At 44.2% G+C, this 23778-nt stretch overlaps 4 protein-coding genes across 4 annotated transcripts; 2 read left to right on the top strand and 2 right to left on the bottom strand.

Annotated features, from left to right (window-relative positions):
* Positions 1 to 1354: 1354 nt before the first annotated feature.
* Positions 1355 to 2709, top strand: LOC115553909 (transcription factor HES-2). Its single transcript, XM_030370438.1, has 3 exons — positions 1355 to 1504; positions 1670 to 1765; positions 1881 to 2709. The coding sequence occupies exons 1-3, from the start codon at positions 1370 to 1372 to the stop codon at positions 2364 to 2366; spliced, it is 717 nt and encodes a 238-aa protein (XP_030226298.1). The 5' UTR covers positions 1355 to 1369; the 3' UTR covers positions 2367 to 2709.
* Positions 2710 to 6709: 4000 nt separating this feature from the next.
* On the bottom strand, positions 6710 to 9140 carry LOC115554207 (transcription factor HES-2-like). The gene is made up of 3 exons (XM_030370855.1): positions 7891 to 9140; positions 7683 to 7778; positions 6710 to 7553 (listed from the first exon to the last, which is right to left on the bottom strand). The coding sequence occupies exons 1-3, from the start codon at positions 7915 to 7917 to the stop codon at positions 7032 to 7034; spliced, it is 645 nt and encodes a 214-aa protein (XP_030226715.1). The 5' UTR covers positions 7918 to 9140; the 3' UTR covers positions 6710 to 7031.
* A 92-nt stretch (positions 9141 to 9232) lies between these two features.
* pbx2 (pre-B-cell leukemia homeobox 2) lies at positions 9233 to 16367 on the bottom strand. Its single transcript, XM_030370853.1, has 8 exons — positions 15966 to 16367; positions 15280 to 15353; positions 14707 to 14951; positions 13418 to 13608; positions 12230 to 12365; positions 11720 to 11861; positions 10786 to 10880; positions 9233 to 10409 (listed from the first exon to the last, which is right to left on the bottom strand). The coding sequence occupies exons 1-8, from the start codon at positions 16202 to 16204 to the stop codon at positions 10329 to 10331; spliced, it is 1203 nt and encodes a 400-aa protein (XP_030226713.1). The 5' UTR covers positions 16205 to 16367; the 3' UTR covers positions 9233 to 10328.
* Positions 16368 to 17050: 683 nt separating this feature from the next.
* gpsm3 (G protein signaling modulator 3) lies at positions 17051 to 23601 on the top strand. The gene is made up of 5 exons (XM_030370854.1): positions 17051 to 17275; positions 17667 to 18157; positions 18778 to 18943; positions 20302 to 20543; positions 22582 to 23601. The coding sequence occupies exons 2-5, from the start codon at positions 17687 to 17689 to the stop codon at positions 22723 to 22725; spliced, it is 1023 nt and encodes a 340-aa protein (XP_030226714.1). The 5' UTR covers positions 17051 to 17275; positions 17667 to 17686; the 3' UTR covers positions 22726 to 23601.
* Positions 23602 to 23778: the final 177 nt, after the last annotated feature.

A 23778-nucleotide genomic window follows, 5' to 3' on the forward strand; every position in this document is an offset into this window, starting at 1 on the left:
TAATTAGGCCTGTGCTGCACTTCTGCCAGAGCTGTCCATGTGTTGTACCAGGTGTTAACGTGTGGCAGTGGCACTCGCTGTATATGCGCCGGTTCAACTTTGACAAACAGTCAAAGTATTTGTGCAGTGCATACACATGCATATAAACACACTAAGACAGACAGACAGACAGACAGACAGACAGACAGACAGACAGACAGACAGACAGACAGACAGACAGACAGACAGACAGACAGACAGACAGACACACGGACACACACACACACACACACACACACACACACACACACACACACACACACACACACACACACACACAAACACACACACACATACACACACACACACACACACACACACACACACACACACATACTCTAACACACACAGACATACACACACCCACACACAAACATACACACACTTTTCTCATGGCACGTTGATGGATAATGGTACTAGTTTGTTGTGGGTCTATTTGCCACGCGCAAGAACGAGATCGGATCCACCGTGGGAACTTGTCCCCAAAACCGTTCTCATGGGAAGGCGTCAGGCTTTTATTGTGTGTTAGAATTCCTAGCCTACTTCACAAGAACGCGTGCAGGGTGGGGTGGGGGTGCGGGGGTCTCACACGCGCGCGTTGGACGACTCTAAACCTATAGGTATTTCTTTTCAGAAGGGAGGAATGGAATAGCCTCTGAGCTTTTCCACGAACGGTGTATAGGAAAGAGCCAATAAATCCATTGTTTAAAGAGCGTTGTTGAGTACGTTCAACATGTCCAGTACCTGTCTGTCCGTTTGGTCCCCTGGCCCTGAACCTCAGTCACACCAGCACGGGCCAGTAAAACCCTCGTGCCACGGGTTGTTCCCTTCATATGTAAATAATTGTGACACTTCAAAGTGTCGTCGTCGTCGTCGTCGTCCCCCCCCCCCCCCCCCCCTCACAGCTGCACCACCGTATCCATAACAATGGACGCATGCCTTCACACCATGGGCTGCCCGACCTGCACGTGCTCGCGGATTAACTAAGATAAGACATCTTGTAGGGAGGGAAGACGATGATGATGGTTGATGGTGAGATGGAAATGTGGCACATCTCATTCATCTAAACAGTTCCAAAAAAAAAAACGTAAGAAGATAGAAATGGGAACAATGGATATAAATATATATAGATATAAGTCCTACATGTATCTAAATATTGAGATAAAATGGTGTTCCAACGGTACGTTAACAATCTCCTGACATAACATCCAATATCATCTGCTATAGCAGCTGTGCTTAGAGTGTCCTAATAAAAGCTTGGTGTGACGCCACCAAAAAAACCTGAGGTTTGTGGGCGGGGCCTCCTGACGTGCTGTCCTGTCGGCATTAAATGCTGTCGCTGCTCAATGGAGGTCACTCACTTGACATCTCTGTCCGATACGAACACAAGCAGCGGAACTACCACTGCATGACCGCTAAGATGAAACTTCTTCAAGAAACACGAGAGGCTAAGATTAATAGAAAGGTAAATTTTGACCCATCGTTCATTTCAATATGTGTAGTTATAACTTGTTAATGAATGGGTGTGTTGAGAAATGTATCCCACAATTTATTTGGAGGGTATAGGCTTTGTAAAAGTTGTTGTTTTGATGAAATATTTCAACTTATCATCCTCCCTTTTCTCTCTCAGCTCCTCAAGCCACAAGTGGAGAGACGTCGCAGGGAACGAATGAACCGTAGTCTGGAGGGCTTGAGACACCTCTTGCTTCAAGGCGTACAACAAGAGGTAAAGGATTATACTATGGCTTCTATTCACATGTGTGAGAAGAATACAACGTGTTGTTTGCTTCTTTTTATCGGTTTGGCATCGATTATTAAGTTTCTCTCTCTCTTTGAATCAGGGTGGCGCGCAGAGGCGAATTGAGAAAGCGGAGATTCTGGAGCACACGGTGTTCTTTCTGCGCAACGTCACAACCGAGGGAACAAGCAATAGAGAAGGATGCCAGTTGGGCAACAACGGCTTCAAAGACGGCGTCTCGGCCTGCATGCAGAGAGCTGTGCGTTATCTGGGCCAGCAGGAGGAGGGGCTGCGGCCAGAGGCCACGCTAGACGCAGCGCTCGTCGCTGGCTTCGTCTCCTCGCGCCCGGCGAGTCTCACGTACACCGCTAAACCGTGCTCCTCGTCGCCTCAAACGAACAAGTTGCTATCCATCCGCCAGCTGATCAAGTCGAGGCACGGAGAGTCGACGCGAGGTGACCCAATGGGTGAGGTGGCTGTGTCTCATCGATCGCCGGTTCAGCACGCTTCCCCCCCGCTGAGACCGAACCAAGCCGTGGCCCAGTCCCTCTCCCGGTCCGGTTCGTCGCTCTGGAGACCATGGCCCTGAAACATCGGGACCAAAACATCAGAAGCCGAAAAAGAAAATACTTGAACTTAAAATGACTGCAAATGCTGCTTTCCCAAATCAAGATTTAATATATGCCGCCCGCGTTGTTTTTGACAGTTTGTCCAAATGTCCCCAAAGTGTTGTAAACACTGGTCCCTTGGTTCATGTTTGTATTTGATCGTACATGTGCTACTAATGTAAAGGGGTTATACACTTTATACAGCATACGCTGTGTCTGCACAGGCCAAATGTTTCAGTTGCCATATTTATCAATTTGCACATAATTTATTTATAATGTTTACTTTGTCGAAGAAAATAAAATCAAAAAACTAACCAAATGTCATTCATTGTGTCTTGCAACGAGGCACGCGCCTTTCTTTTTTCTGACGAACGTGTCAAGTGTGCGCTCGTGCGCTCACAGCTCAGGTGTGAACTCTGGATATGAGAGGGGCCGATGAGACTGGCTTTTCTCACGAGCTTCAAAGGAAGTCTATGCGGTGTTATTCACACTAGCAGAGGATCTCTACACGACAGAAGAACTGTTTTGGGTTGTAAATCCCCTTTGGCTCCGGAGGCTAACGCCTGCAAAACTAAAGTTAATTGCGAATCAGAACACTAGCAATCTTTATGATGAGGAAGCAAAACAGCTAGAATTGCATTACAGAAATACGGGCCTGCTCATGAAGGCACGTTTAAAGTTAATTATTTGTCTAATCATTTATTAAAATAACAATAACAGACACATAGCAGCCGATTCTAAATCAGGCAAACGTCTGCAGTGCTCATTCGGCCTACTACATGTGTCTTTTTAGCCTTCTACATACAACAGCAACGGCAACAAATCATTTCGAATTGGCATATTATGTTGTTGGGACAACATTTGTAGCGGCGCTTTATTTTCTGGCTACTGTAGGCTATATGAATTTACATTTTAACAACTAGAACATTTCTTTGCGTCATTATACGAGTGTCCGGCTACGACGCGTGAACGTGTGAACTGCTGTCTTCAAAGCAGTCGTTTTTAACCACGTATTCATTTTAACACGTAATAAAGTGCAAATACGCGCGGTTCTCCCATTTTGTCTCCTTGTGAACGAGAGGAAAACGTTCTCCCACGAAGCGATTGTTGGCGGGGAGGGAGGGGATAAAAATGAAAAAGGTAAGATAATTTTTTTTTTTTTTTTTTTTTGGTCATGGGCCTCTGCCTTGGGCCCCCCCACAACTGTCCCCTTTGTCCCCCCAGTCCGACGGCCCTGCATACATACATACATACATACATACATACATACATACAAACATACATACATACATACATACATACATACATACATACATACATACATACATACATACATACATACATACATACATACATACATACATACATACATACATACATACATACATACATACATACATACAGACATGTACATTGTGTACATATATAACGTTTACATTTTATTAAGATTACCTTTACAAATATCCGAATCCAACCAAGTCAAAAAGAGGAGGTCCCCTGGGGGCGGTGCGCACGCGTCCTCCTAATAACACTTCTTTCTGAACTCTTTATGTAGGCCTATCGAAATGGCGGTGAGAAAAGCTCTTTTATGTTCTGCAGACACCAACCCCCTGGGGTAGGGGCACGCGCCTTGGCGAGGGGACAACGTCCGAATCCAACACGTGTCAGCAAGTCATGTGCATAATAACACGGAGGGGGTCTGCATAACAAACGATTTCACACCCGTTCCGTTTACACCTAATTATATGGAAATCCCTTTCTCTGAATTTTGACCAAGTTAATTTAAAGCTACAGTTTTCTATTCAAATGTTGAGCCAATGTAGCCTGTATAGGTTTCGTAATTCTGTCAAATAATGAATGAAGAACACAGCCTTTTGAATACACACTCTCCACTTGAAATATCGGACATTGTGAAAGATCGCTGGAGATGTGCCATGAAACGTTATCAATCTAAATCTGTAGTTCCTCCGAATATTATTTTGATATCGCGTTGGGATTGTTGGGATGTTTGATAAAGTGAGCAAAAATGTGTGCTTCGAATGTGAAAACAGCCAATGAATGAACAGGCGTTTACAATAGCGGCCCGATTGTCTTTCAGCGGCGCAGCTTTGCAGGAGACAGCGAAGTGTGCCCCTGGGAACGTCCAGGTGATCCGAACCCACGGAACGACGGACCAATTCTAACAGGTCATAAACTGCAAATGCAGCCACACGCTCTCTGTCCTCACGAGAACAATCTCTAAAATATTTTCCCACGACATGTGTGTGAGAGAGTTATTTCAAATAAACAAACCGTGTGACGAAAATGTCGCCTACGCCGTTAGATAGGCCTAACACTTACAGGCTCATAAAGGCGTTTCATTTGGGGTTTGTTCAATTTCGAGCTAAACTAATTAACGAACAACCATATTAATATAAATTACACAAAATAAACACATATGGCCTACATAAATTCAGGTAAAATATGTAAAACTGGATTATAAAACGGGGAAACTGAAAGTTTACTATAAACGTCCCTATAGAAACCATCAGGTATTGTAAGGTGTATTTTTGGAAGGGTAGGAGATATAACAGAGAGTTAGGAAATATACCGAAAGGGAATGCATTAGGCAACATTATAGATGGAGGTTGGGTTGTTTAAATTATTTGGCACTATGAACGGCCCCATGCGTAAAGGTGTGCGTAATGTCCGTCAATATAATTTAATCAAATACGGTATTCACCCTAAAAAGACACCCGGGCTAGGTGTCTTGGTGTGAAATTATCCTCTATAATGCTGGTCTGCATTAGAGACAGAAGCGCTCGTGTGTTTGTGGGTGTTGGTGTGGATGGTTAGACACCATCCACCGTGATGCCAATACCAACACGCAGGCTAATAAAGTGAAGTGTGGATTTATTATTTCCCATGGGAACGAGCTTCTCTTCGTGTATGTCTGCTTGAACTGTCGACCGCTTAATTCGATCGATGAGTCGGGTTGAAGTGACACCATACGTCCGATGGAGTTTCAGAGGAAGGGAATGTTTCACGTTTGACATTGTTTGAAGGCAATGTTTTGTTGTTTGTTAATCCAATTAAAATGTCACCGTAGATAACATAGTCATGTTGGTTTTGGTTCTGAATGAAAATCATTTTGGGTCTGATTTAGGGAACAAGGAAAAAGCTTAATATAGGCCTATATTATATATTGATACAAAGTCGAAAACTATAGGAAGTTGCAGGCAAAAAGTGTCGAAACGGTTATCACAAAGTGTGTGTGAGAGAAGAACTGAGGTTAATAAGAATCCAGGTTAACACACAGGATAATTCATTTGTGCTTGTGAGATGGCATCTTATCTCGGTGACGTAGGCCTACCGATAAAGTGCAAATGTCTCCCTCTCTCCTAAATATTTCCCCATGACCACCAGGGCGCGTCTGTCACAACTGTCGTTTCGGCAGGCTTTGTATAATTCAAATTAATTCACCACTCCCTACCTTGCTTATGTCCTTAAAAGAGAAAAAGATTTCGACAAAGAATGAGGAAAACGTTTGTGCATCGATCATGCTCTCGTCGTTTTTTCCAAGGTAAAACATTCGTAAAGCATATGCGGGTTTCTTTCGTCATTTCTAAATGTAATAACTTATGTAGGGGGGGGGGGGGGGGGGAGGGGGTAATTTCTTAACTCCCAACTAGGTATAAATTGAATACTGTCGAATAAATACATAGGGAAATAGGACAATTGATGCCAAACCGGAAGATGGCATGGTGGCATATTGACTGTAGAAGTCCAGTCGTTTGAAGGGTTATATCAAAGGGCCCGAGGTGTTGAGGCACGCTCTTCCACTTTGAACCTAGAGCACGCGCTCAGGACAAACGAACAGCGTCACTTGGGCGCGCGGGATCTCCCGGCGCGCCTGAACTGGAGGCGTCAGCTGTGGCGCGTGACTGGGTACGGAAGCGTACGTACGGAAGTCGAAATGTTGGATGAGAAAAAACAAACTCTATTTTTATCTTGTTGAGGTGCAAAAGGCGGGGGCAATAGTCTTCGAACAAAAAAGCAGCTTTGGAGCAGCTGTCCGATTAGTTAGGACATTTTCTTATATACTAATGTATTAAGTGTATTATTTATTCATCATACAAACCCAAATATGCGCAATTACGACAATATAATCATATCATTATTATATATAGACCTACACATAAATAAATATAATATAGGCCTAATAACAAAATAATACACATCAGTCAGCGCATTTGTAGGCCTAGGCCTAAATTAAAAAGAGGCACAAGCAATCGTTTCATTGAGAATTTTTAATTTTTCTAAAAAACATAATAACATAGGCCTACAGCTCACCATAGGGAGATAATAAATTAGTGTGCAAAAAGACAGCATAAATATGGCCGGAGAAAAGTTTCTTGAACAGTTTCTAGTTCATTATTTCTCGTGGACGACCGGGCGTCTCGTGGGATCCTTGAGGTCAGACGGCCAATAAGCAGGAGTTTGGCGGCTTGCTCAAGGATCTTTCGTAGGTAGTATGTGGAGATTAAGGAGTGGACCCGAAGTCCGGTACAGTTTGGCTGGGTCTTAAAGAACCCCTGGCCGAACCCGAGCATCTTGGAAAAGTAATTAAAAGATCGGCTAATAGATCAGTCTGTTGGGGGGCGGCACTAGGGCCAGGGTCTCCATAGCGACTGGAACGAAGACAGGCTCGGGGCCGGGGATACTGTTGTCGCGGGCCGCTGTTGCGTCCTCTCCTGCGCGGGAACGGCTCCATTCGTTTGCTCGCCGACTCTCGCGCTTCTCTCGTGTCGTACGGGACACGGTTTTGGGTGAAGCGAAATCCCGCAGGCCTGGAGGGCCGACGACGAGGTCCGTGGCTGTCTGGGTCTGCGCACTGACTTCGAGCTGATTTTGTATTGTTTGGTGATGGAGGAAATGGCCTCGAGGCCGGCATAGTCAGAGCTAGAGAGGCGGACCTGGGTGGTGTCAAAGTTCACGGCCTTCGGTAAACCTTTGCCCTGTGGTCCTAGGATACGTGTGGCCCTCTCCAGACAAGCGGAGAAGCCGTCTCGGAAAGAATTGCACCCGGCCGTGCCGCCGTCCCTCCGGCGGGCCCCCTCGGAGCTCCGGAGGAAGAGGACGGTGTGTTCCAGCACCTCGGCCTTCTCAGCTCTGCGCTGGTCGCCGCACTGAGGAAGAATGAAAAGGTTCAAGATTAGAGGAGGGAACATTCATGACTTCAAATGTATCATAATAATAAAAAAAATCAGAATAATAAATAATTTATTTTCTCATATAGGCCTACTACTGATCTGTACCTGCTCTTGTGGCGCCTGCAGCAACAGGCTCCTCAGATGCTCGAGACTGCGGTTCATTCTCTCTCTACGACGCCGTTCCATCTGGGACTTGAAAAACTATCAGAAAGAGTTCGGATATTAGGCACATGTAGGCTATTTGCAAGCACACATTTGATTTAACTCAAGAATGTAATCCAGTAATTCATCTTCTGTTGCTCATGATCAGTACCTTTTTGTCATTTGTCGCGTCCTCCATGTCATTCGATTTAGCCTTCGATATAGCCTTCGATTTCAGTGTAGTGGGAGCCGAGTCCGCTGCTGCTGGAGAATCTATCCAGTAAAATGGCAAAAAGTAATCTTAAATAAGTGACGACCTCTCCATGACACACAAGATTTCAGTGTTGCGTCTCCACGTGCCGGACTCCTACTTTAAGCCTTCAGCTCTGTGACGCGTTCTGTGGCTCCTCCCACCCAGGAGGTAGGGAGGCATGTTGTGGGTGTGGGTGTAATAACTATATAATACTATTGTAAAACTATAAAACTGTTAGTAGGGGCAAAAACTAAAGCTACTCTTACGCCATGCGTAAAAGGTAGCATTTAACTGAAAGTGGATGTATCTGTATTTGGCTTTTGAAATATATAGACGTTCAGATAACAATCTTAATATATGGAAAATTATTTATATCTTGAATTAGATATGCATTGTATTTTATATTGATGATTATAGGATATCCAAGGATCGTTGATTTCTAGTCTAATATAAATTATAAATCATGTAGGCTAATTAAAGTCCATGAAATCCGAAACTCGATAAGCCTACAAATACTTATTTTCGTGTTACACACGTGTGAGTACAAGCCTAGGCTAACAGTAAATTCAATTCGAATTTATGTGTCCTGCCAAACTCCTGTTTTGCCCCGATTGATTAATTTAGTTATGCATGATTGCTCCAACGCGGGCCTTCTCGGTTGCTTGCAAATCACCCGGACGGTCACATCCTTCTGTTAAACGTTAACACCCTCAGGATAAAGGGGGAGACGTTTCACTTAGCATCTCGGGGAGACAAAGGAGCAACGCGTGCCATTTGTGAATGAGCTCTTCCAGTGGACGGGTGGTGGTGTGGGCTTTGGCACATTGGGGTTCGACCATGCGCTCCCATCCATATGGAGGCGTGGGAAACCCGACTGAGAATCCGGATGCTTGTGTTATAATACGGACAAAACTTCTGAATCCTGCTTCACCACCAGTGAAATATGGGCGCAAATAACAAGATCGATAAATCAATATATATGCTGGGACAATAAGATGCATTTACGCATGGCGCGTAAATGCATTGGCTTATTATCCAAACGTTAAACCTTTACATTGAAACATTATGTCTTAGGGTTTTTGGGCAATTAAACGTTTTCGATCCTTTCTCTCGTCTCAAGACAAAAGTAATGAACTTCAATGAATAGTAATACGTTAATAGCCAACACTTAAAAAAAAAAAGAGTAAAATGAAGAACCATTCATTAACATTAGTTAACGCTGTAATAACACAAAACAAAAAATAATAAAAGGAAGAATAAGTACAGATGAATACATAGTCTTTATTGTAAAAGAGGTAGAGAGAATACAGGTGTTTCACTGTACAGAAAAAGACAGCACTGTGGATATACTCATTCAAACCGTTAGTGGGGGACGCGCAAGGGCGCGCCCTTATAGCAACGCAGGAGCCCAGTAGAAATACGAAACCTAACCAGAGAAACAAACACACTAAATCTTTGGATTTTTCTCTATCGCGCCTCATTCGCTGAATGCATTCTCACTATCTGAGCTCGGTAAAAAGAAAACCTTATAATAGTCGTTGCACCACTAATAAAAACGACAATAATAATAATAGGGTGGTAAAAAACGCTGATAATGCAATTTTCCCTCAAGACGACAGCCCCAACCCCAACAAACACACACCGCAGTAACATAGTCAAGACTAGTGGAAAACAAACCCCTTATACCTAGTAATAAAAACACAGGTGATGCACTTCACATACCACTGACCCGGTTCACACTGCTGATCCGGTGTCACATCCAGATCGGCTTCTTAAACCACAGGTGTTAACGCTGCAGACAAATTACAATCCCATCAGCATGACCAAGATATCAGGGTAGTGTTGCATTCCAGGAGGTGTGCACTGGACACCATTGATTGTTCGAACCGCTCGCATCGTCATGGAGACGCGAATCAAGGGATACCTGTGCTAGCATATTGCGAGATCCAGCTATACTCCATTTTGTAAAGCTACCCAGCTTGCCTCATACATAAAAAAAGTGATTCCAGTGGTTTTTATTTGAAATACCAGATGTCTAGGGCAATTTGCATATTGTGTGGGAAAGCAAAACCCAATCAACAAGAGGTTGACTGTGGAGACGCAAGTTAACATCCAGTGTGTGAACACACACATCTGGACTCACATCTGAAGACGTGTGAAAAGGGCCCCAAACACACCCACACACATACACACTGAAAACATACATGAGCGGTGACAAGCAGTAAGAAAAAGACCCAAAGTCGGAGATAACCGCAGCCAAGCAGGTGGTGGAGTGAGATTTGTTGTCTTCGTCGGTGTTCATCTCATCTTCAGGGGTCGCCGTAGCAACGCACGCCAGGGGGAGTGGGGGGGGGGCATCACTCCGAGTGGTCCGACCCATCGCTATGGGGCGAGGCGGCGTGCGGTGACGTGTTCCTTCCTGTCCAGCTGCCGTTGGTCTGACAGGAAGGAGCAGAGAGAATGAGGCCCCGTCCACACGAGCGAAAACGATCCGGTTTCGTTTTATGCGGTTCAGGAATATATCTCCGTAAAGACGGATTCATTGCGAACCCGGGGGCGATGACGTCAATGTTTGCGTTTCAGGCATCCACACAAATCCTAACATGAAACCGCATAGGTCCGGATATATTTGAAACCACCCTCGGACATGGTTTAAAAAATATGTGGTTTCGGGCACCGGATCCGCAAGGACGGTAGGCCGAAACGCACAAGACTTATGCGCTTTCATCGGCTCCGTGTGGACCTGGCCTGAGACGGCCGTTCTGATCCTCACAGAGGAGGACCAGTGAGTTGTGTTGTGTGTTGTAATATCACCTGTCCTCCCAGTATGTAGCCGGGCTGTTCTCCGTTCATCTGTGACCCACCCAGGAACAGGTCAGCTGACCCGGGCAGAGAGAAGGACCCGGACCCTGAAGGAATAAAGGGAAATGGAGTTTGAAACAAGTTCAACATCTTTTTTTTTCAACACCAATTCGCCATCTCCTCCTCTGTAGTAAACCCGGAATATACCACTTTTTGGGAAATTTTTGCCCAGCAAATCTCCTTTTTCTTATTTGTGTTTATAAAACTAACACACACACAAACACACACACACACACACACACACACACACACACACACGTGACGGTTGTTTCTCATTGGTTGGCCAAATCCTCTGGGCTGGCAAGACAGAGAAAGGGGAGGTGGCATCTCCCCTTATGAGGACATACAGGGAAAATTCCAAAACGGCGCGTCTGAGCTTCATTTTTTCAAAGGTGGAGCAGAATGCCTAGTGCTCGTTTTACACCCAACAACATTTCTAGCTACTGGGGGAGCATAGGTAGGCTAGGGGAACTCATATTAATGTTAGAAAACCTCAGGAAGTGAAATTTTCATGCCATGGGATCTTTAACACATATCATATGATTGGGGCTAGGAGCAGTAAGTTAGCTTCAGTGTAATCTCTTAAACCAGGTATCTGCATGTAAACACAGAATGTGAAGGCAACTGGACAAAATCTTGTGATAAGCTGACGATGATAGGCTAACAAAATAATTAATTACTTTGTAATCGGTTTACAGAGATAAGCCATCATGCCGTAGCAGTTTGCCGTCATTAGTGCAGTCTTATTGTAGAACATCCTTATTCTAATGTTGTTTAACAACAGTTAACCCTCCTCTGATATAGTTGAACCACAGTCCACCCTAATTTGGTGTTACTGCGGTACATCCTTAATGTAAGGTTCTCTAGGTGAAGTTGGAGGCGGGACCTGTGGAGTTTGGCGTGTGTGGCGAGTCGTCGTTCTGCGTGGCCACCAGGGCTGTCTTCATGGCGTAGATGTTGGCCTCCTCCTGGAACTTCCCGATGTTCTTCTTGTAGCGGATCCTCTTGTTGCCGAACCAGTTGGAAACCTGCCGGCCCACACAGCGACAGCATGAAGACCACAGGTCCATGCGGGTCAGACCCGGACTACTTCTTACAATTATGGGAATCTTATATACAGTTTGACTCAGTTGTTCAGTTTTAGCCCATTTAAAATCCTTCCTTAGTTTCCGTGTCCAAGTGAACTATTAAACACATTGCACCACACTAAGTGACAAGTAGTGTTTTGCTTGTGGCTGGAATATACGTTTATATATTTAATGAAAACCTTTACCACAGGATATAAATTATTCATACATTCTCGGTTGGCAAACAAATACAACTAATTCTTCCTTCTCTCAAAAGCCTGCAGAAGAAAATAATGATGACTAGATTTTTAATTGAAAGCCGTGGTTACCTGGGAAACCGTGATTCCACACTGCTTGGCCAGCTCCTCTTTAGCCTCCTCGCTAGGGTAGGGGTTGGACAGGTGGGAGTAGAAGTACTCATTCAGCACCTCCGTAGCCTGCTTGCTGAAATTACGCCGCTTGCGCCTGGATACACACACAAATAAGCATGAAAAACAAACATCAATAATTAAAACCCATCTTTATAGTCCAATAGAAATGAAGAAAAATAAAAAAAGGTCATGAGTAAACGTTCTATTAGGTTAGAGGTGTAAAAGTTTGTTGTCATTAGGTCATTAAGGTTTGAAAGTGTGTTACTAGCAAAGAACATTTTTGCGAGGCGTGATGACATACAAAGTCAATGCCAAGAACACAACTGCACACAACTGTTCTTCTGAAAGCAAAGCATCATTGTAATAATAACAGGACCAGTTGTCTGAGTTCCACTCATATGGCATTTACCTAGCCATCCACTTCACCAACCAGCCGCATACATCTCTTCAACCACCTAACCATCCCCGTTCACCCCTAGACCCACCTAACCAGCCACTTGACCCTCCCATCCAACCAACATCTAGCCCCATACTCCCCTACATCCCTACAGTGGTTAGACTATGAGGGACACTAATAAGGGTGTCCGTCACCAAAACTGAAACTGGCGCTTGCTGCACAGAACAACGTCCGGGGCACTGAGCCATCACTCAAAACCCTGTTATCCAATGGGTGCACGTGCGGGCCGCGTAACCACGAAGCAAGACAGTGAGGGATAATCAGTGAGAAAGAAGCAGAGGGAATGGTAAAAAAAAGGACAAATCCAACATGTAAAAGACAAAGTTACGTGATTATATTATTTTAGCTTCAGTTAATTTTTTTCTCTTTCAAATTCTTATTTTTCTTTGCTATCAACCTCCCTAAACTCACGGTACCCCAGATTTGGGAAGACCGTGATCAGTCTCGCAGCTTAAGGCATTCAACACTGCCCTTGTTATGTTAAAATAGTCATATCAAATGAAACATGAGAAACTCCGCTACAAGCACATATAACACTTTTTTACACACACCAAACACAACTCAAACCCCAAGCATATTAATTAGACAAATTAGACAATTGAAAATAGGCTGGAGCTTAAGAGGTTAAAGAAGCATTGGTTGATTTTATTGACACAAATCTGATTCCATACACCCACCCTTCCACTCACCTGGCGTCGAGGAAGCGGGCGCGCAGGATCATGACGGCTTCGCAGGTGCTCTGCTTCAGCTGCGTCTGGATGGAGCTGAACTTGCGGTGGATGATGCCCACCATGCGCTCGATCTCCCGTGGCGACACGGGCCGCGTTCGTGACTGCTCCCGCAGGAGGTTCATCACGTGCGTCGTGAACTCGCTGCAGGCCTGCCAAAATGGAGGGGGGGGGGGGCAGGGGGTAGTGGAGATGAGAGCCAGGATGAGGCAGAGATACTGCTGGGCGTTGCAATGTGTAGACCTCGTTGTGTGTGTGTGTGTGTGTGTGTGTGTGTGTGTGTGTGTGTGTGTGTGTGTGTGTGTGTGTGTGTGTGTGTGTGTGTGTGTGTGTGTGTGTGTGTGTGTGTGTGTGTGTGTGTGTGTGTGTTTCATGTAGTGGTGTTAGTGTAACAACAGTTGATGCTAAAAGTTAGGTGGTAGGGGGATAATATCAGGTATAGTACTTAAACTCAATGGGTTGTAAATGTATTAGCATTATGGTTCTAGAATTAAACTAATCCAAGGTAATCATCATTCAGTACATCTTATATAGTTTTTCTGCTAAAATGTGTATCCCTACGGGGACAAAATCACAAGGGCAAGAAATATATTTCAGTCAATTATATTACTATAGATTTGGACATATTCAGTTTGAATATTCACCACAGGGGCAACCAAACTATTGATAGTTATTACTATTTAGTTATTTAGCCAAATCGACTTAAAGTTACATGTCATTAAAGCTGCAGTAGAGATACCATTGTTTTCCAAAACAAATCTTTCTGTGGACATATTGACTCATAGTATGCTGGAGGGAGTTTCACTCAACAACAGCATTATAGAGAAGATATTCAATTTTAACGTTTAATGACAAACTTTCCAAGCAGCTAGTACTACTAGCTAGCAAGCTAAATGCTCAAAAAGTTATGCTAGCTTTTCATCGTGTGCACAAACTTCATAAGGGGCAACCCTCTATCTCTTTGAACAACTCAGATTAATTAGAAGGATTGTGTGCCCATGATAAGAGACGTTACCTACTGCAGCTTTAAGTAACAGGTGGGGCTTTCGGTATTTTGCTCAAGGAGCCCTACGGTAGACTGTGGACATTGGGGTTTGAACCTGTGCATCAACCTGTAGTGCTCTTAATGAACCAGAAAGCGTTTAGAGGGCCTGATGTGTATGAGGAGAAGCAGTGTTTGTTCTAAGTCATCATGTGTCCATCACCCTTCCCTAAACTGAAGGGTCAAGCGTCCCACCGCGACACGGTACCTGTTCGTATTTTTCCAGCTCAGTGTGGTAGATACTGCGAATCTGGCTCAACTTGCTTTTGTAGTCCGAGTGCTCCAATGAGCTGTCCGGGGACATTCCGCCAGAGCTGGTCGCCGCGGACACTGCTGCCGCAGCACCCCCCCCTTTCTCTGGCCCAGCCACGCCCTCGGCCAGCAACATGTTGTCTAATCGCACAAGCTGGGGGTCTTGAGGCTCCTCCTCCTGGTTGTTTCTCATGGACAGACCTGTCATCGGGACGTCCGACTGTGTCAATCTCTGCTTGCTTTGTGGGTGTCAAGTACAAACAGTGGAAATAGGACTAGCTCACATCCCATAATAGATTAAAAGGAATCGTTTTATTTGTTCTAGGTCATGGTCCATTTTATGTCATGTGATATGTTTACAATAAGTTATAAATAGTATGTAACCAAAACATAGGCTTAGTTATTTGTTATTATATTGTTAGATTACTAGAAACAATTACATGCATGTATTCTAGTATAGCAAGCGATTCTAGAAATAAAAATGTTATTCCTGTATAATAATTGAATGATAATAAAAGCAACACTTAACCAGTTTTCTCCTTTATCTCGCACAAAACGCTGAACAAAGCGGGTTTCATTCGATGGCAGTTCAGTGCATGTTTCCTGGGCAAGAAAAAATATTTAAGTGACTTGAACTGAACCAGTGGCAAAGACCAATTACTTTATGATCGATTTTAGTGACGGACCAAAACAAAAAGTGACAGGCGGACTACCAGTCGCATGGCTAATGTGGCTAACGGCTTACCTGCTAGCTTTATTTACCTATGGATAGGATAATTTCTTATTGGAACGCAATGCTATTTATTGAAAGCCCTAATGTTATCACGAAGACCTATCGATATAATCCCAAACTATTATCATCGCTAATCTTGTCGACGATTTATAATATCGCATTGAATAGTAAGCCTTTGGTAGCTAACTGCTAGCATCGCAGGCTAACAATACTTACTAGTATGGCCCCTTTTCTGTTTAGTTCACTTAGAAAATTAAACAATTCTGAAGATTTCAATAATTGACAATCACCCGTTGGTCTAGCAGCAGGCAGTAAAGTAGTGGTCGTTTGTGTTTTCTGTGAGAGTTGACTAGCCTCTAGCTACACAATAAAAAACAATAGGTGGAAGTTAATGAAACTTTGCCTCTGATGTTTTCGGCTCAAATTTCACCCAAAATAACAGACCAACCCCCTCTTCGTTTAAAACATAAATAACAACTTACTTTGCCTGCGCCTCGTCCAAACTTTGGTCGGTAATAGTCATTATCTGTTGTAATATATCACCGATGTCTCTACGACTCTCATGTCCATTTTCCGTGACTTCGAGGCCCGTGTCTCCATCGGACCGGTGCTGGGAAGGTTGATGAACCGAGTTGAGTGAGTGCATCCCCGGGTGGCCGCTCATGCCTAGTCCCCGGCCGTTGGAAGGCCCATTGCCAGTCAGAGGCTGCTGCTGCAACATCTTTAGCGACGCTCAATGGCGACGACTGCTGTTCAAAGGCCCCCACCAGTACACACACACTCGCATGCAACTAGCAATGACGCACCCTTACCACAAGAGTCCCCTAGCGATTAAAGGTGGACCCAAATAATGTAGCGTGTTTAGTGTGTGTGCGTGTGCGTGTGCGTGTGTGTGTGTGTGTGTGTGTGCGTGTGTGCGTGTGTGCGTGTGTGTGTGTGTGTTTCTCATGGCAATTAAGTCCCTTTGAATCAAAATTAAACTGATACTGTGCGAGAGAGAGAGAGAGAGAGAGAGAGAGAGAGAGAGAGAGAGAGAGAGAGAGAGAGAGAGAGAGAGAGAGAGAGAGAGAGAGAGAGAGAGAGAGAGAATATCAAGTGCAGTTCAGTATGTAATGGGAAAAACAACCTTTCATTTTATAACCCAATCGAGATCGATTGACCCAATTATATTCTGTTTCACCAGAGTGTGTCAACTTCTCTTTTTGCTGCAAATCAACAGGATGTGTGCCAAACCACAGCCTTTTCGCAGCGCGCGTGTTTCAACACGTTTCGGGTTCTCATCTGCAGTAAAGGAGAACTTCGCGCCCCTGCGGATTGACGCACCATGGTCAACACCCCCCAGAAGGGAGAACGAGCAGCAACAACACAAATGGAGCGACACCTCGTTCGTGGTTCTATTTCTTAATCGCCGGAATCTGACACATGATCGACTTCTAATAAGGGGGGTTCGTGAAGAGAAAGAGGAACAGGAAGAAAGAGACAGTGAGGGGAAGAGAAAGAAAGAGAGGGGTAGAGAGTTAGAGCGAAAGAGAGTGTGAGAGAGAGAGAGAGAGAGAGAGAGAGAGAGAGAGAGAGAGAGAGAGAGAGAGAGAGAGAGAGAGAGAGAGAGAGAGAGAGAGACGGAGAGAGCAAGCGAGCGCCTGTTAGGTCGGCATGTAGCCTAAACTTGTTCTCTGTTTCTGTTTTTTTTTTTAAGTAATGTATTTGACTGGGACTTTTCAATAATGCAATACTTTTCCTACTTCATCTTCACTATATGATGTTATTCAGAGGGTGATCGCATACAGAAGTGGTAAGATCAATACTTTCACATTTGACACAACTTTGGGTGCCTGTCAATGTTACTATTTACCATATACTGAATACCAACGTCTGTGATTAGCAGAAAGTAGGCCTATGTTTGCTTAATAGCAGCCTGGAATGATGTGAATCATGAAATGTAACGTAACCGACCGTAAAATGTAACACACTATAGAGCAAACATCAGCAGGCCACAAGCTACAACCTGCCGATCTGGTTTCTGCCTCGGCGGTCCGTTGGAATCCACACTAGACATGCGATGACTGGGTTCAATGTATCGTGTATCGTGTGTTGTTGTTGTGGTTGTGTGTATCAAACAAACGCCTTTCATATACTATGATGGTGATGTAACTCGCAACTCTGTGTCTTGTGATGTACGTCAGGTCCTACAACAGACATAATCATGGCCAGGGTAGAGGTCACCACTGCGCCAGCTTTGGAGCTTCTTGTTATGAGCGAAGGGGTCGGGGAAAAAGAGCCGGTCAGCGGGGAGGATATCAAGGTCGTCATGGCTGACAGTGGACAGTCAGCACTTCCGGAGACCCCAGAGTCCCAGAGCGGGAAGGAAGTTCACGGAGTAGATCCGGCGTGTTTAGAAGAGCCGTCAGAACATGGACCCGCGGCCCAGCCAGAGGATGAGCCGGCGGGACCTCCTTCAGCGGACCAGGGGGCTGCGGTGACGATCAGACACCATATCCCAGGGAAACAGGGGGACGGGCCGAGCCAAGGGGATGGAGGAGGACAGAGAGCAGAAGAGGAAGGAGACCCAGCAGCAACTGCAGAGGCGGACGGAGAGGAGAAAGGAGAAGAGCCAGAGTCGGACGAACAGCAGACAGACACAGAGGCGCAGATCAAACTGGAGGCACAAAAGCAGGTTGGTTTGGGCTACCAAACTATCTAACCCCCTAAACCTATCATGAATTATGTTCTTCCCCATTTCCCGGCGGACCTTGTACCATAACTCATGTCAACCGTCCGGTACAGTCATACTGAAACCTTGTTTTCAGATGCCAAAGCATGTATGCAGAAGTAGAACGAGGGGGCTGAGCTGAGAAGAATGGGTACAGTGTGTGAACACACACAGTTAGCCACAGCTTCCAGAAGTCCTGCACACTGCCCTTTTATTCTCCCCCTCTGCTGCCAACCAACCGCCCACTCTCTCAGCCTCTCTCTCTCTCTTTCAACCTCTCTCTCTAAAACGTTCTATCTCTACTTCTCTCTCAACTTCTCCTTCTCAACTTCTCTCTCTCTCTCTCTCTCTCTCTCTCTCTCTCTCTCTCTCTCTCTCTCTCTCTCTCTCTCTCTCTCTCTCTCTCTCTATGAAGTCTTTATATATTTTATGAATAAGAAATACAAATACATATGTTTGTGTCCCTGTTCAGTTGGAGAGAACTAAAAGAAGAAGCAAGCCTTTTTTTACTTTGCGTTTTGAGGCCCTACAGTGATTGAACTGACTGTAGTGAATAAAGGTGTATCTATCCTTCCCCCCACCAGGCCCAACGGCTGAGCCCTGAGTTCCCGGAGGCGCTGTACGAGCTGCTGTGCACGCTGCAGGAGGGCCGGCGCCTCAACGACCAGCGCTGCTCCTTCCGCCTCAAACCAGGAGTCTCCAGGAGGAGGTGCCAGTCCGTACCCAGCTCCACCAAGCCGGCCCACAGAGGTGAGAGAGAGAGAGAGAGAGAGAGAGAGAGAGAGAGAGAGAGAGAGAGAGAGAGAGAGAGAGAGAGAGAGAGAGAGAGAGAGAGAGAGAGAGAGAGAGACAGAGAGAGAGACAGAGAGAGAGACAGAGAGACAGAGAGATGGTAGTCATGGTTTCCAGAAGCACCATAAGACACGTTTTTTTTGTTGTCATTGTGGTTTCCAGAAGCGGCAGGTTTTGCGAGACCGGTTGTAAGAGACACAGGAGAGACTACATACTGTAACCACAACGAAGATGACAAACTCACCACTTTTCTCTTTCTTAGTGACTGATGAAGAGAAACTTCTCTCCCGGACACGTCGGACAGCGAAATATTTGATTTAATCTTAAAGCATGATCATGGGATAGGTACTGGCAGCAAAGTTACCAAGGATACATTCAGCGAGACAATAGATGAACAAGATTCTTATAGCAAAACGTTTTCATTGTGGGTATGGAGTGGGAGTGACCTTAGGCCAAGTACATTTGTAATACAATAGGTGGATATTGGACATGTCTGCAGGTCTGTAAGACATGGCTGTAAACAAGTTTACACAACACAGAAGTCAGTCGATTGGCCTGTTCTCAATACCAGACTGACTGGCTACAGTGGGAACTCAAATCCGAATTACCTTAACCTCTCTCAGTTAAAAGAGAGGAAGGGATGTGTTTTAAGGTACAGGGAGAATGTATACAGTTCCTTCTAATGTGCATAATAATTATATAAACAAGGTTAATATAATTTGCATATGATTGTATATTTATAGTTATGATTGATATTTCCACGACAGTGACACAGACTCTATCTGAGTAGATTATATTAGGTTCCCTCCTGTAAATTCTTTATTTCTGTCTTAAGTTCTTCATTAAGTTTGTTATTTAGATTACACAAGTTAATTGTTGTGCTACGACTGACAGTAAGCAGATACTTGAATCCAAAGTGTTCCACAGTGAATTATTTTAGATGCAGGTTATTTTGGATAAGGTCTGGTTAGAAATCTTGCTCAGGCGTGCCCCCAAGACTTCAGCGATATGGTTTCAATCCCGGAACATGTCAAGTGCTATATCCTAGCAACTGGCCCAAATCCATTTACTATTTTGGAAAAATAGTTAATATTTAACTATATTTAGGTGAGGGCCGTCTGTATATTTATACTCAGGGTTCCTGGTATTAATAAAGGAAATCTTATCTTATTTAACAGTGTAAACAATTGGACTACGGGAACGTTGGGAATCAAACCATGAACCTTTTGGCTAGGAGACACCCTAACCACTTAAACCCTCTTTGAGCATCACATTTTAAATCTCTCCCTGCTCTCTCCTCCTTCTCCTCCTCCCAGTGATCTTCTCCTCCGTGACTTCCCTGCAGCAGGAGGAGTTCTTTGAGCAGGTTGCCGTGGCGCAGGCCCGTCGTCTGGATGACCAGCGGTCCGAGCTGCAGGGCCCACTGGTCCCTCCAATCAGTAAGATCAAGGGCCGGAGCTTCAGGGGCAGCTTGAGGCAGCTCTCCATCCACAGGAAGCCCCCCTCGCCAGCCCCTGTTCCAAAGGAGGACCTCTACACCATGATACTCAACACACAGGTACGTTTGTATTGTAGGAACCAGGAAGTAGCCTTCTATGTTGTGGTCTTACATTTACGTTGTATTCTTTTACTACTTTATCTACATTACATTTGGACTGTTTATTGCAGTGGTAACACAACCACATTCATCTACAGAATATATTGATATAAAATGGGTACTACAGTTAAAATCCCAATATTGGAGAGAGTGGTCTGCACATGCACCAGACGCGAAGGTTGAGGATACTTAAAGTACGCGACAGCAAGTCGTGCCAAATGCAACGTTATATTTTGAGACCAGCAGTGCATCCTAGATTTTTTTTAGCCCATGACCCCATATTAAGGAAGCCTCAGCTTCCATTTAAACTTCATGACACTAAAGCTGTTTCTAACATCAATGTCCCAGATAACATGTAAGCATTAGATCAATCATAGCAAAAGCACTCGTGGTAGCAGTTTGCTAATGGTTGCTTATGGTTACACACTACCTTGTGTAGTGTGTGTGTGGCCTGAGGATTCCACCTGGAGTGTGGCAGCCACATAGATGCCGCGTTGCAGGGAAACTGTTAGCATAAGACCCCATATGAACAGGCGACTCTGAGTTGGTTCCCTCTGCGAGCTTGGGAAACACTGATTTAAAAGAACTCCCAACTGCACTGAACTGAAAAGGTAGAAAGCTCTGGGTTCCTTCTTGTTATAACACAAGGGTAAACAAAGTATGATTGACGTAACATTTGACCATTCCTTGCTCCTGCTCAAACTGTCATCAGTGGGATTTACTCCAGGTGCTTGTTCGATGGTAGGCACCAATCTGTAAAAATTGGAATGAATAGTCTGAGTCGATATTAATAACAAAGGGAGTGCCACAGGGTTCAGTCTTAGGCCCAGTTCTTTTCACAGTTTTTATTAATACCATTGTCCCCCTGCCTAATTGCCAGGTGCACCTTTATGCTGATGACACTATTCTGCATTGTTTTGCTGACTCTGTAAAGATAGCCATGGAACAGCTTCAGGCTTCGTTTAATGTCCTTCCAAATATTTTAACTGATCTTAAACTCGTGATAAATGCTCAGAAAATCCAATTTATGCTGTTCTCTAGCACTAGGAGCAACTTGCATCCTGACATGTGCATAATCACTCTAAAGGGGTCTACCATTCAGATGGTCTCGGAATACAAGTATATAGGGATTTGGCTTGATGAAAAGCTTGCTTTTTATTTACACATTGATAACTTGGTGGCCAGATAAAGACAGAAGATAGGCTTTTTTATTTAGGAACAGATTTAATTTCCCAATTTTCTGTAGGAAAGGGATTATAGAGACAGTTGTCCTCTCTGCACTGGATTACAGAGATGTGGTTTATAGACATGCATCTGCCACGTCTCTCAAGGCCCTGGAGGCAGTTTACCATTCAGCACTTAAATTCATAACGGAGGTAACCTACATTACTCACCATTGTACTCTATATGAAAAAGTTGGATGGATTTCTCTATCCGCAAGGCGTGATTTGCATTTGTTTTTATTTATTTATAACGCATTATTAGGGAAACTTCCTGCCTATAGCGCATCATTGATTGACTGGTATTCAAGCCCCTACCAGACACGGGCTGGCAGGTTGGCATTAAAGATCCCTCAAGTCCGTACTGAGCTAGGGAAAACTGCTTTTAGTGTTTACGTCCCATCAGCCTGGAATACCCTGCAGCATGATCTAGGTATTAACACTTTTGTTCCATTTAGCCTTTTTTTAGACATTGCTCAAGGACCACCTGTCTCATTCATGTAATTGTTTTATTTAAATTTGTTTGTTATCTTTTATATATTTTAATTGTAATTGTCTGTTGGTTTTCTTTTTCTGCTCTTAATATTTTTTATCCTGTTATTTCTGTTAAATTCCTAAATCTATGTATCCTTTGTATTTCCCTCGTACTTTGTGTTCGAATGTATTCACTCGACATCATTGCAAATGAGGGCTTTGCCCTCAATGAATTTTCGAGTTTAAATAACTAAATCAAACATTAATCCATCTCAACCCCCCACCCTCACTGTGGCCCCCTGCAGGCCCAGGGTCGGCTGGAGGACCAGCGAAGCCGGGCCCCGGGGCCCATGGACGACGAGGACTTCTTCTCTTTGCTGCTGAAGGTCCAGGGAGGACGCATGGAGGAGCAGAGGACTGAGTTCCCTCAGCTCCTTCTTCTGACCTGAGTCAGCAATGTCCAACATCTCCACGCAGATTACTGCCCAACTCAGAAGCAACCGCCATCAACTACTAGCTTCCACACCGGCTGCCATCTTATAAAGTGACCATTTAAAGGAATTGTTAAGACGACAATCCTCTTGACTGTGCTTCTGCCTTTGGATTTATTAGTTAGCTAATTTGCTATATAGCCAGTTAGCTATTATAGGTGAGCTCTGATTGGCATTCTACAGCGGTAGCACTGTTAGCTTAGCATGGCAACATGCCATTGAATGACCCGCATACAAGCTTGAAATGGGTGACCTGTGCTTCCTATGTTCTTTCCATTCGTTGATAAATGCTTGTTCATCTGTATTTCTTATCTTGTTGAAGGCATATTGAAACCTTTCCCTTGGAATGCCCTTCAAATTAGTAATTATGTTTGTTTTTATTACAACTCTTAGTACTTTCTAATAATTGAGCTGATCATTTTATCCAAAGTTACTGAATCCAAAGTGAATTCAGGTGTATGTGGTTAACGGGCAGGGCGAAGGTTTCTGGGGGCATTTGTTCATGGATGCTTACAGGTTGGCTGCGGACATTGGGGATCAAATCTAGCACCTACTTGGGTTGGGATTTTGATAACCGAGCAGCAAATGTGATCCAGAAAATTATCTTGATCTGGTGTGGTCATGCTTTCTATAAATGTGGGTTTGGGGTTTTCTCTGATTGGGGATTTTCTCTTGCTGTTTTGTACGTGAGACAGAATGGTCTTTTTCCGTGTCATGGTGGCCAGAAAGAGTATATTGGCACAAGTGACTGTACTTGACATTAATGGAATGTCCGAATTAGTTACTAGATAATAAATAAATTATGATGGATGTGGAAAAGCTTTGAATATGATAGATTATAGTGGTCTTATTTTCTAAAACATGTCAGAAGTGGCAAAACATGTAGGTTAAGATAAATTGAATTTGACGACCCTCATAACACATTTCTTTGTAGTAACTGAGATCAAAGAAAGGCCTCATATTTAGTCAATGGCTTTTGAATAACTAAAGAAATGTGTGTGCATACTTTCA

Source organism: Gadus morhua, chromosome 11, assembly GCF_902167405.1.
Source record: "Gadus morhua chromosome 11, gadMor3.0, whole genome shotgun sequence".
NCBI lineage: Eukaryota > Metazoa > Chordata > Actinopteri > Gadiformes > Gadidae > Gadus > Gadus morhua.

Excerpts from the sequence above, each read along its gene's own strand:
- LOC115553909 (XM_030370438.1), top strand. The coding sequence starts at position 1,370 with ATGCTGTCGCTGCTCAATGGAGGTCACTCACTTGACATCTCTGTCCGA. Across the intron at positions 1,505-1,669 it reads AGGCTAAGATTAATAGAAAG|CTCCTCAAGCCACAAGTGGA; the intron begins GTAAATTTTGAC and ends TTTCTCTCTCAG. Across the intron at positions 1,766-1,880 it reads TTCAAGGCGTACAACAAGAG|GGTGGCGCGCAGAGGCGAAT; the intron begins GTAAAGGATTAT and ends TCTTTGAATCAG.
- LOC115554207 (XM_030370855.1), bottom strand. The coding sequence starts at position 7,917 with ATGGAGGACGCGACAAATGACAAAAAG. Across the intron at positions 7,779-7,890 it reads ACGCGACAAATGACAAAAAG|TTTTTCAAGTCCCAGATGGA; the intron begins GTACTGATCATG and ends TCTTTCTGATAG. Across the intron at positions 7,554-7,682 it reads TGCAGGCGCCACAAGAGCAG|TGCGGCGACCAGCGCAGAGC; the intron begins GTACAGATCAGT and ends ATTCTTCCTCAG.
- pbx2 (XM_030370853.1), bottom strand. The coding sequence starts at position 16,204 with ATGTTGCAGCAGCAGCCTCTGACTGGCAATGGGCCTTCCAACGGCCGG. Across the intron at positions 15,354-15,965 it reads TTGGACGAGGCGCAGGCAAA|GAAACATGCACTGAACTGCC; the intron begins GTAAGTTGTTAT and ends TTTCTTGCCCAG. Across the intron at positions 14,952-15,279 it reads CGAGATAAAGGAGAAAACTG|GTCTGTCCATGAGAAACAAC; the intron begins GTTAAGTGTTGC and ends TCCCGATGACAG.
- gpsm3 (XM_030370854.1), top strand. The coding sequence starts at position 17,687 with ATGGCCAGGGTAGAGGTCACCACTGCGCCAGCTTTGGAGCTTCTTGTT. Across the intron at positions 18,158-18,777 it reads AACTGGAGGCACAAAAGCAG|GCCCAACGGCTGAGCCCTGA; the intron begins GTTGGTTTGGGC and ends TCCCCCCACCAG. Across the intron at positions 20,544-22,581 it reads CCATGATACTCAACACACAG|GCCCAGGGTCGGCTGGAGGA; the intron begins GTACGTTTGTAT and ends GGCCCCCTGCAG.